The sequence below is a fragment of the Lonchura striata genome, chromosome 7 (genome assembly GCF_050655825.1).
Source record: "Lonchura striata isolate lonStrDom1 chromosome 7, ASM5065582v1, whole genome shotgun sequence".
NCBI classification, from domain to species: Eukaryota; Metazoa; Chordata; class Aves; order Passeriformes; family Estrildidae; genus Lonchura; species Lonchura striata.
Window position 1 is genome coordinate 37,437,683 of NC_140709.1, and position 12,048 is coordinate 37,449,730.

Sequence of the window (12,048 nt, forward strand, 5' to 3'; positions counted from 1 at the left end):
CTGGGGTCAAGTGGACTGTTCCATCTCACCCCCCAAAATGTATGGTTCACCCCGCACCTGTAACCCTCCCCTGAAACATCAAGTGCATGTAACCCCATTGGCCCAAGCCTTGTTCCAGCCCACCTTGAAGCCCCCTGATAAGGGGGCTCTGAGGGGCCAGACGCTGTTTTGGAACTTCCCCTCCTCATGGAACTTCCCTCACCCTCTCAAGCCTCGCCACGTGCTGTGTCTGGCAGCTCAAAGCAGGACCTTTCTCCATCCCTAATAAACCTTATACCCCAAGAGCAGCCTTCAGAGATCTCTCGTCTCCATTCATCTAAACCGTCCTGGAGCCGGCAGCGCTCTCTACAAACAGCGCCTGCAGGGCTCCCCTGCCCACCGTGAAGGTGCTGGCACCAAATCCTGGCGCTGGCCCTGGAGGGGCAGAGGGCCGGCTGCTGCCCGGGGAGCCGCGGTGCCGCCCCGCAGCCCCGCCGGGCCGCGGCTCCATCGGCCCCGGCTGGGCCGCAGGAGCCTGGAGCAGAGCCCGCGCGGCTTCTGGGAAGGGAGCATCATGTGCAGCACGGGCTGGTGCCCCTGGCTGCAGCACTGCACATGGACTGACTCCAGAATTCAGACCTTACAGAACATGGTTGCACAGTGACATTCACACAACAATAGATCTCTACAGCTTCAGGCAATCACACAGCAGGTTTTTGTTGCCACCTGGCAGGGTGCTAGACATGCTGCAGCCTTCTTCAAAGTGTCACCTTCAGAAGCTGCTCTGAGTAAGGCCACAAGAACAGCCATTTCAAGTCCGCACACACACATAGCCCAGCAGAGGAAAGACAGGAAGGGTCTATTTATGATGTATTCCAGCAAAGGTTTATTGCATCCACCTGGCTGAAGGGATCAGGGACAAAGACCTGGCCATGTGCTCTGCACAAGGTTAAGCAGGGGTCAGTGGCCAATGGTCTGAGGGCACAGGGGCAGCACAAAGGGCAGAGCAAAGGGCATTGGCCTACAGGGAAGATGGGGCCGGCCACCAGGGATACCACAACCAACGAGGAAACAGGGAAAGGAAAAAATGCAAGAATTTGGGACACGGGGAAAGGAACTGGGGTGGATCCTGGTGTTGCAAGGCTCCATGGCAGAAGTCTTCTCTTTAAGCCTAGGTGGAGAGTCTATTGTATATTCTTCCAAGGCAAGGCCCTTGGGATTTCCCGGAAGGGTTTAAAGCATTCCACAGGTTTTATATAGGAAGGGAGTGAACAAAAAGCACAATTTTCACATCCAAGGCAGACAAATGATATGGGAAAAATAATTTCCAGAAAGGAACCTTATCTCAAGAATTTATGATGCAGCTAACTGCCATGTGAATCAGTGAAAGCCCAGCTCCTTTACTTTTCAGCAGGAAATATTTCCACATGAAAACAAATACCACTGCTATTGTTAGTGCTGGAGCCCCCAGGATGATGTCATGCACAGCATACAGTACAGTTGGGTGATAAAATGCAGGGAGAGAAGAGCAGCAATCTCTCTGAATGTATCATAAGGACATAAAGCCTGCAGAGAGTATCCAAAGAGGGGAATGAAGATGATGAGGGGCCAGGAGGGGAAGCTGTATGAGGAACAGCTGAGGTCAATTGGCTTGTTCAGCTTGGAGAGAGGAGGAGGTCTCAGCATGACTGGCAGCTCTCTCCCAAAGGACAGCTCCAATCTCTGCTCTCTGTGACAGGGACAGCACCTGAGGGAGTGGCTGGAGCTGTGTCAGGGCAGGGTCAGGTGGAATTTTAGGAAAAGGTTTTCCCAGATGGTGCTGGCACACTGACCAGACGCCCTCAGGGAATGGGCACAGCCCCAGGCTGACAGAGCCCAAGGAACATTTGAACAATGCTCTCAGGGATGCATAGGATAGGATTGTTGGGATGTCTGTGCAGGACCAGGGGTTGGACTCCATGATCCTTGCAGGTCCTTTCCTCTGGTGAGTCTATGATTCCATGATTCCTAGACACTGGGAAGGAAGGTTGATACAATGCTTTGCCATGTAAATAAATGCTATTTGTATTGCCTTCAGTTGGCTATGCTCTCAGCTATACCAAAAAAAAAAAAAAAAAAAATAGTGACAGAATTCAGCTGCTATTTTAGACAGAAAGCGCCACCTCACCATATCAAGCACTGCTCTGTTTAAAGGTTCCAACAATCTCTTCTCCATTTCCAGCTGCAAACATCAGCAAACACACATTGGAAAAGTCAAATGAATTCCAACATTCCCAGAATACAAATTTTCATGATTGAAACCAAGGAAGGATTGCCCACAAAGCCTTAGAAACAGTTCCTAGATAAATTAATGTCTCTCCCATGCAGGGCTGTAATAGCTGAACTTCTGCACTGCTGAAAGGTTCCGGGTAGAGGGGGAACAAGTCCACAATGTTCCTTTACAGTCTGAAATAGGGATGCAGGGTTGGACCAAAGGCTTTCCTTGGGGGGATGATGCTGAAATCCACTACATTCTGGCACACCAGCATTCCAGACCCCAGCAGGTCTGACAGCCCGTGCAAGGAACAAGCAAGATCCAGCTACTACAGGGCAGAACAGGAAGGGAGATTGATTCATTCAGACATGCAATTAGTGCTTGAAGGAAACCCATGCACAGGTCCCTCCAAGTGAAATGGAAAAGCAAAGGGATTTTGGCAACAGCAGCAGAACTCTTGGAAATAGGAGTGATTTGCAACAGCAGCTTAACAAGGACTAATTGCTGCCACTGGACCTTAGGGCAGATGAGAAGATTTTGGGTAACACAGGAATCATGTCAGGAGATAAGCAGCCATCTCCAGTTTCACCACAACCTTGCAACAAGCAGAAAGGGCTGTTTGATCAACAAAAATAAAAATTGCAAGAAAATCCTGCTGACTCCTGCTGAGACATTGATACTCTGGTGCCTCCATTACCATCTGCTTGGGGGGTGCTGCCAGCTCTGAGCAATTATTCTTCATGAATTGGTACCTGTGTGAGCAACAGAAAGAATTGGTGAGTAGAACTCCCAGCCCACCTCAAGGCTTTGCTTTCATCCTCTCGACATCAGCTTGGGTGACTGGATGCCTTGTCCAGGGGAGGGTGTCCCTGCCCATGGCAGAGGGTGGAACTGGATGAGCTTTAAGGTCCCTTCCAACCCAAACCGCTCTGGGATTCTAGGATTCTTCTGAAGGCACTGCCATCCATCATGAGAGGTCCCTTTCCACAAGCTCCACCATAAACTACTGTCCCTTGTCCCAGGCTGCCCCCCTGTATCTAATTACAACCTGTTTTCCAGCCACATTGCAGCTCCCTTTGATCAGCGCTGGCACTGTTTGAGCAGCACTGGACTAAATGGCCTCCAGAGTTCCACTATTTTACAGCCTATTTTTTAGGCAACTTGGAGTCCAGCACATCCCAGAAGCACCCAGGAACTGGTGATCCTTGTAGATTTTATTAGGTGGTTGCAAGTCATTCATGACTAAAAGGCACTCAGTTCAAGTGAATATCCAGTTCTCCCAGGAAAAGAGTGAGCGGACTGGGGAATGTTTGGCACAGGTTTAAGGTCTCTTGGACGAAACCACTCTGTGGAAGAAAGAGCAAGGCCGTAATGTCCGGGCTGATCAAGTTGTTCCAGATTATCCCATTCAACAGTTACACTTCTTAACCTGCTGTCTCTAAAGGTGACAGTGTTCTCTGCATCAATATTCTGTCTGCTTTTCACATCCCACTGTGGGACCCAAAACAATTCTTTCTTGAAACTGGAGGCAAAAGGACACAAGGCTGATGACCAGACACTCAAACTGGACCTGAGGCTTTGGGTCAGCTCCTCACACTGCAGCTTATTGTACAGGACACAGGAAGGCTACAGCAATCCAGCCTAATGCCCCACTTTGATAGTGGAAAAATAAACCTTACTCCTGCCCTCACTTCTGTCTTTTCTATTTGGATTGCCTGCTCTTCAGAGTTAAAAGATACCAAGGGTAATAGATCCAGCACAGCAGCTCCTCAATTTCTAGAGGCCCTCCAACAAAAAGACAACTAAAATAACCTTGGGTTAGTCACAGTTATTCAGAGGCACGTGGGCAAAACAAGGTATTTTAAACAGTGCCAAAATTTGATAGAAACCCCAGATGGAAAACTGTATTTTTCATAAAGAAAAACACAAATGAGGAAGAGAAGTTGGGTCTCGTTTCTTCCCCAGTATCAGACAATATGAATACAACCATCAACAATTAATACTAGCTCTTCTTTCAAAGACACACCAATTTAACACCACAAATGCTGGTAATTTTTTCAAGGCAGACAATGGATTTAAAGAGGGCTTACCCTGCTCCAGTAGCTGCTCTTGAATTTCAGTTCCACTTATTTAATTTTACTGGAAATCTCTTTCAGAAGGCCTTTCAAATCAGAGAGCTTAAAAAAAAAAAAAAAAAAAAAGAGGTTATTTTTGTAAAGTCCATCTAGCTGAAGGAATGCAATGCTAATGAGCAATGAAAGTAACAAGTAATTGCCTCTGCAAGTATTACACCAAATGCAAGAGTGCTCGAGAGGACAGTACCAAGTACAATGTTCATCAGGGCAATTAATGCAGCAAGCCCTGCTGCCTCTATTTCAGCAAGTTAACCAGCAGTTACCAGACGAGAAAAGCAAGAGATGGGTATTTATTTTCAGGAGAGAATTAAGGTTAGCAGATCTCCTTTCAGTTTCAAGAGCAGCATCATACTCACTCACCACTTCCCTTTCAGTCTGGAAGCAAGCTATTATTTTGCAATCTAAATGATTTGACAGTAACCAAAAAAAGTACTCTGAAGTATATGTGGGTCTTTTCACCTGAGCTTCTTAAAAAGTCTGTGCTTCATACCAAAGCCACTCCCCACTTCAGAGGCCAAACAGATAATTCAGTCAAGCCTCAGAAAATAACCATTGTGAACACACATACCCATTTCAACATCACAGTCATAAAAAATTATTTGTATGGCAATTCTCATAATGTGCTCTCTGGTATATGGGTAGCCTTATATTGCTTAATTACACCATGCCAACACCACCAGAAGCTAAACTTGACAGACACCTTTGGGACGGGGACATGTCAAGTGTGTGACACCCCTTCTTCCCACTGGCGTTTCATGGACCTGTTAGACAGCGGAATGTTGCAGTTTAAGATGGAAATTACTTCTGCTTTAGTCCATCCCACAAGGAATATTGAGAAACACTCCTCCAGTGCTAAGCAAGTGTCTTTGTTTCATTTCCCTGCACATTAGAAAGCTCTTGTGGCTTGGAAGGGATCTCACAGCTCATTTTTGGCTGCTCCAACCCCATCCAGCCTGGCTTTGGATACTTCCAGGGATCCAGGGGCAGCCACAGCTTCTCTGGGTACCCTGTTCCAGGGTGGGCCCACCCTCACAGCCAAGAATTTCTTCCCATTATCCCATCTAATCCTCCTCTCAGTTCAAAACCATTCCCTTCTGTCCTAATCACTACATGCCCTACACACTCCTATCTATGGAATCAAAAGAGCACAGTAAAAAAGCCCAATTAAAATGGGGTCCTGGTGACAGTGACAAAGACTGCACACAACTCTGGGAGGCTCATTTTCCTTGCCATGGCACACCCCCTGCTTTACCAGAGAGAATCACATTTCCCGGAGCAATCTGGGACAGAAGTACCTTTGCATCCAGTTGTCTGAATCGATGCACTATCCTAGAAGCAGAAGGAGAACATGAAGCAATGGGATCAGTCTGGATACCAAGGAAAACTTGGCTAATTACCACACCCCAACTCCCCCCAGTGCTCCATCCTCCCAGGGAGGCAGGGCTGCACGTGACTGGCATCATTTTTAGTACAAGTAAATTAACTAACATGCAAATTACTATTAGTAGGATGCTATTACATTTTCCTTCTCAAGACATTTTTGCTTCCAGTACCAAGGAAATGTTTTTGGTATTTGTTTGGCTTCTTACGCAATGCTGTTTGTCTCTGGGTAGTCTTAACCTAAACACTTATTTGTGGACGGCAATGTTCATGCCCACAGATATGGAAGGGTCTGTTTTTTCTTGTCCATTCCTATCAGCTCTCTCTGATTAAGAGAAATATTCAAGCTGCCAGAAGTTAGCAAAGTTAAGCAATCATACAGAGCAGGTTTTGTTCTCTAGCAGTGTTCCGTTTTCTTGCTTTCTTTCAGTTTTTGTTGGTTTTTTTTTTTCCTCTTAAACTGTTACTCTGAAAACAGTGAGACAGATCCCAAATGTTTCCATGAGCTGGCAGTCAAAGAAATATCCAAGCGTAAGTCTCCAAAGTTTCAAATACCATGATTCTAAAGACCATCTTCCCCTCCTCAGAGGTCTCCACAACTCATGTTACTAATTACACATCTCCATTTGGATTACTGCTGTGGGAATGTCTGAGATTCCAGGTCCAACAGTAAACATTCTCTGCTAAATGTAAAATCATAGAATTATTTGAGTTGGAAAAGATCGAGTCCAACCAATTCCACCACTAACTCAGGTCCCCAAGTGCCATATCCACACAGCTTTTAAATCCCCACGCCGAGATGGGGGTGCCACCACTGCCTTGGGCAGTCTGTTCCAGGGCTGGACAACCCTTTCCATAAAGAACTTTTTCCTAATATCCAGCCTAAACTAATGCTACAGCAAGAGTCAGCTGTGGCACTGCTTCCCATGATAAGATCTCAAAACACCATGGGAAGACTTTTTTTTGTCTTCTCTTCAGCAAACAAAAAAAAGCACCATTTCACTTCAGAAATAAAAAGCACATTTATGCTGAGTTTATTTACTTACTCATTAGTTTGTAAACACCTAGAGCTGCTGAAAATGTGTCTTCACTAGAAATGTTCAAGAGAAAAGTAAGAGAATGAAGACAAAGATAGGCAGGCTTACTCTTCTGATGAATCATTTGCTTTTGTATTGATTTTGACAAGGTAATTTTCCTTCATGACAGCTTCCCATGCCAGGATTTCATTGTCCTCATTTCTTGAGCCTGGGAAATGCATTTGAAAGAAAAATACTTAATTTGTGTTCGAAAGCCAAGGTGCAAAGCGGCTGGGTCAGTGCGTGCATTCAGAGGTTAATGATTCCCTTCTCCACATCCTGAGCACTCACAGCCCCACTGCCCACCTGTGACTCAGCTCTCACAGATGTGACACTAACGCCTTTCACTGAATGCTCCTGGCAACCAGAGTCACTTAAAAACACAAAATACGAGCAAACATAAAACCCAAAACCCACCAAATAAGCAAACACAAAACCAACCCACAACCTTACAAGCTCCAGAAGTCTTTCTGTACTTTTTTTGAGTCTTGGTTAACACAGGTGCCTCTGCTTCAACAGGTACAGGATATTCTAGCAAGATCCCATCTGGGTTTGAGCTTTCCATTTGTTTCTACATTACCCCATATTGGATCATTAGGAGTAACACTTCTAAGGACCATGATATATGATTTTTGATTGAACTGAAACACTCCAGAATGATGAAGAATTGTCTTCTCTAAGAAGCATTTTATGATGGTGCTGTAAATTCCGGAGTTGATACAGAGGAGCCCACTTTGAGGCATCATAGTCTTCCAGGGTAATACTTCAGCATTTTGTCATGTTCCAAAAGGACACAATACACCACAGGGGTTTAAATAAAAAAATAAAATAAACTGAGACAGAAAAAGCCCCAGGCTGGTGAATGGATGAAGTCCCTTTCTTCCACCCAGTGCTCCTCTGACCTCACAAACCCCTCAGCTGTTCCCCCACAATCCAACAAGCATCTAAGCACTCAAATCCCAACCATTTCCATAAGAGTTAAAGGGGAAGGCAGGATTTTACCACAGTCAATACATCAGTGTGCTTCCTCTGCAGTTCTCAGTTCCTATCATCAGCAAAACCACAACCATTTTCTGGCTCTAATTAACTCTCCCATTCTTTCAGAGCTGCAACATCAACTGTGCATCATTTGAGCAGGAATTTCTGCTACCCAACAGCTTCCCCAGCAAGAAATCCACACAGCAATTTAGACAGCCAAAATGATTTAGTGCTAAACAATTTTATATGCCAAAGAAGGCCCTTCCTCCTAAACTGGTAACAAATCCAGCTTCTGCTGCAGGGCACCAGGCAGGTTATTGATGGATGGGAAAAAGCCTGTCAATTAATTCAATTTATTCTCTCTCAGCTGAGAAAACACTATATTTGCTGGAGAGGCAGGGGGGAAGGCTTGTTAAAACAATTCCTATCTGTGTCCCCCAACAGAAAAAGGAGAAATAGCTTGAGCATTGACTTGTCACATTTTTGAGGTGGTTTGCTCATTTGGCTACATGGAAACTGTTTGTTCTCTTTCAGTCACTCCCTAGCAAGAAGAATGAATTACAAAAAAGCCAAACCCACAACCTTGCAAAGCTGAGAAACAGCATAAGCAGCCCTAAAGAGTTAGGATTAATCTGAAGTCTTAATGAGTTACACACACAAGGCAATTCTACATGGAAATGGCTTAGATAAGAGAGCACTGGATAAATATCACTTGAAAACTTGAATCTTACTGAAGAGATTTCCAGCAGCACAGTGGATTTGCATGACAGAGGTCTACATGGCCCTTGGAAATCTCCCAGCACAGCACAAAATGCCTGGAATAAGCACAGGATGCCACGTAGGAACTGCAATGCACCTGCTGCAGAGATGACTTTTGGGCAACAAGGAAAAATCCAACTCACAACAAATGGATGGCTCTTTGCTTTCTTTGTTACAGCAGCACTTGAAGCATTTCCTCAGCACCATGAATATGTAGGCAAAGATGACAAAGGGGAAGGGGATGGTCAGGCGACTGCAGTATTCCTGCACCAGGAAAAAGCGTTGGAACTTCCACACCTGGTCATTGTTCTCTTGCACTGATCCAACAGTGTAACTGATGGGAAAGAGAGAACACAACCAGGATGAGTTGGTCACCAAAGAGCTGCATCAGAGCCAAGAACAGAGCATTCCTCTACTGTACCAGGGCATGGTTTTATAGTCACAGAATCCCAGAGTAGTTTGGCTTGGGAAGGACCTTAAAGCTCACCCCATTCCATCCCCTGCCATGGGCAGGGACAACTTCTATCATCCCAGGTTGTTCCAAGCCCCATCTAACCTGGCCTTGGACACTGCCAGGGATCCAGGGGCAGCCACAGCTGCTCTGGGCACCCTGTGCCAGGGCCTGCCCACCCTCACAGGGGACAATTCCTTCCCAGTATCCCATCCATCCATGCCCTCTGGCAGTGGAAGCCATTCCCTGTGTCTTGTCCCTCCATGCCTTATCCCCAGTTCCTCTCCAGCTCTCCTGGAGCCGCTTTAGTCCCTGCAAGGGGCTCTGAGCTCTCCCTGGAGCCTTTTTCTCCCCAGGTGAGCACCCTCAGCTCTCCTAGCCTGGCTCCATTCCCTTTGAGAATCTCCACTGGACTCATTCTGGCAGCTCCATGTCCTTCTGATGTTAGGAGCCCTAGTCATTCTGAAGGTAGTCATTTTTATTAACCAGGAGGTTATTTAGTTTGTTCTCCTCCTTAGAGAGTAATTCGCAAATGGGTGGAATTAAAACAGTAGGAAAAAAAACCCTTGAAGTTACAAATAAACAGGAAAATATATGAATAGGAAGAAAACACTCCATGTATTTTTACTACCTCAGCTCTAACCAGTCTTCTTCTAGCCTAGACACATGAGAACAGGATGCTTCTTCACAAGATATTGTGTCTTATTAACTGAGCAGATAACTGCTTTCTTAGGAAAAAGCCCAAACCTAAAATGAGAACACTTACAAGAAATTTAAAAGCTCCTGAGATTTATAGTAGACGTATTAAGGACACTGCAGGCACAGATCAAACCCACAGCACAAGGCACTGTATGGACCCTGCAAAGCAACAACCACAGGTGCAAGCAGCTCCCAGGCTGCCTGACCTTTCAGTGTGACATTAAGTGGCAGATGGATGCTCCCAAAATGCCTCTGCTCAGAGCCTAATGCACCTTTATGTGAGATAAATGCAAACCTTCACCTGGTGGAGATTCTCTTTTTGTGTAAAAGATAGATGCAACTGGTGAAAACTAGAGGGTTTTTTTACTGGCATAACAGCATAAACCAGAGCATTTACCATCAGGTACTGTTAAAGTAAGTGTTCTAGCAAATATAAAAGGTTTTAGGGTAGAGCTGGCTTACTGCTGTATACTTTCCTTCATTGTTGAGAGGTACTTGCACCCTTCCTAGGGAGTATGAGCATGCTTGTCTCTCCCCAGGCACAGATATGCTTTACCTTGGATGCCTTGCCAAAAATAGTATTTCTGATTTTCTTTAGATTCTAGGTCAGCCTGGGGAAGAGGGGTCAGAGCAGAACCTAAATCTGAGGCATTCTCAACTTATCACTCTCTAGCATCTCATCTCAGGCCAGGAAACACTGGCAGAGTCATTCAGCTGAGAGATGCTCTTGAGCAGCACCAGGAGTCCTGTCAATACTCCTGTTGCCAAAGCAACTTCCTGCCAAGGTACCATCAAATCACAAAAATAAACTTGTGGTCCTCAAGAAGGCTGGTCAGAGGTTTTGAGTACTCTTGTCGTGAGTGTAAAGCAGAAAAGGACAAGGGCTGGGAATGGGAACAGAGGCACAACACCAATCCAGCTGCATTCCCAAGTGAGACATGAAGGCAACACACCCCCAAAATCTGATATGAGGAACTTCCCATGATTAAATCAACTCTGTGCCACGGCTTGCAGAGGATGCAACAAAGATTTCTGGGAGAAGCTGAGGAAGACATTCCCTGACCTTGCTGGTCTAGAGGTGATGGCACTTCTCAAGACAAAGTCTTTTTGCATGTCCCAGGGGGATGTGGCCCATTGCCTGTGGTCTAAGTCAGAACAATAAATGGCAGGTCCATCAAATCAGTACCAGACTTATCCTCACCACACACAGCAGCTCAGGTTAATAAAACCACAGTGTCCTGAAGAGTGATGATAACTCATTTACTCACTCTGCTGCTCAAGCAAGGTCACTTGGGCAGCAACTCACATTTCGGTAAGGCTCTGACCCAGCATCACCCCCTGTGATGGGTTTTCTGGGGTTTGCACCACACCCACAGTGCAGAGGATGCTTAGAGATGGAGGCAAAGGACAGGCAGCAATCCCTCCCCAGGACACTGCACCAGTTTCCCCCAGGCTGCTGTGACAGATGCAGAGGCGAGGCTTGGCTTCCTGCTGTTTTCCAGCACTCCAGTCTCTTCCCCAGAGCTATGTCAGTGCAGGGATGACCAGGAAGCCACGGCTCCTTCGTTACGTACCCGAACATGGCCACGAGCAGGTTGACCAGGAGGATGTTGGTGGAGAGCATGTAAATGCACACAAGGGGAATGGTGATCCACTCCGGGAAGCGGGGCTGGTTGTTGGCATCCAGCTCCACGCACAAGGGCTTGGACTTGTTCCCAGAAAAAGTGCAGTGGTCGAAGTTGTAGGTGGTACCTCAGAGAGGGGAGAGCAAACAGTGAGCTCCTCGTTCTGCTGGTCCTGCCCTCATCCCTCCATTCCTGCTCCCCGTTAGACTTGGAGGCAGGGGGCAAATGCAATTGGTACAAACAAAACTAGTGATAAAGTCCACAACCTGAGGATTCGAGGTATTGGTAGTAGTCCGGTTGAAATGATAGCTGCTCCTCTTGCAGTGGCTGATGAATTGCAGCTGAAGTGGTGATCTTTAGAAGGGTATAGTTTTCTCTGAAGATCTGGTGGCAGTGCAGCCGGTCTTCCTCTGCGCCGGGGCCACCTCCGAGCTCCGCCGCCGCCGCCTCACCGCGCTCCAGCCGCTTCTCTGGGAATCTTGCCGAAGGAGCTGCTTCTCTGGGAAATCCCGCAAAGAGAGAGAGCTGCTTCTCTGGGAATCCCGTAAAGAGAGAGAGAGCTGCTTTGTCTCCAAAAAGGTACCACTTTATACAATAAAAGAGTGCTTGGCTTCCCCCTCTGGGTGGAGCATCTCACAATGGGATGGTGTTACGCTACCAGCCCTGCAAGTGAGTCAGTCAATGGCCCATTAACAAACCATTACCTCTTCGG

General features: G+C 46.4%; 1 protein-coding gene across 5 annotated transcripts; it reads right to left on the reverse strand.

Moving 5' to 3' along the window:
• Nucleotides 1-841: 841 nt before the first annotated feature.
• On the reverse strand, nt 842-11,760 carry LOC144246723 (transient receptor potential cation channel subfamily M member 8-like). 5 transcript variants are annotated; one of them, XR_014956830.1, is made up of 6 exons: nt 11,286-11,760; nt 8,705-8,895; nt 6,894-6,993; nt 4,729-5,697; nt 4,324-4,410; nt 842-2,985 (listed from the first exon to the last, which is right to left on the reverse strand). XR_014956830.1 is itself a non-coding variant. In XM_085585518.1 (6 exons), exons 1-5 carry the CDS (start codon nt 11,333-11,335, stop codon nt 4,360-4,362), a joined length of 426 nt encoding a protein of 141 aa, XP_085441644.1. In that variant the 5' UTR covers nt 11,336-11,758; the 3' UTR covers nt 842-2,985; nt 4,324-4,359. The 5 variants fall into 5 exon arrangements, 3 of the variants coding, with proteins under 3 accessions (XP_085441644.1, XP_085441643.1, XP_085441642.1); XM_085585518.1 differs by having other exon boundaries at nt 5,664-5,697; nt 11,286-11,758; XM_085585517.1 differs by having other exon boundaries at nt 842-3,579; nt 5,664-5,697; nt 11,286-11,758.
• Nucleotides 11,761-12,048: the final 288 nt, after the last annotated feature.

Coding starts and splice junctions, on each gene's coding strand:
- LOC144246723 (XM_085585518.1), bottom strand. CDS start 11,335: ATGCTCTCCACCAACATCCTCCTGGTCAACCTGCTCGTGGCCATGTTC. Junction 6,994..8,704: donor CAAAGAGCCATCCATTTGTT/GTGAGTTGGATT, acceptor TGCATTTCCCAG/GCTCAAGAAATGAGGACAAT. Junction 4,411..5,663: donor TCAGACAACTGGATGCAAAG/GTACTTCTGTCC, acceptor TTTTTTTTTAAG/CTCTCTGATTTGAAAGGCCT.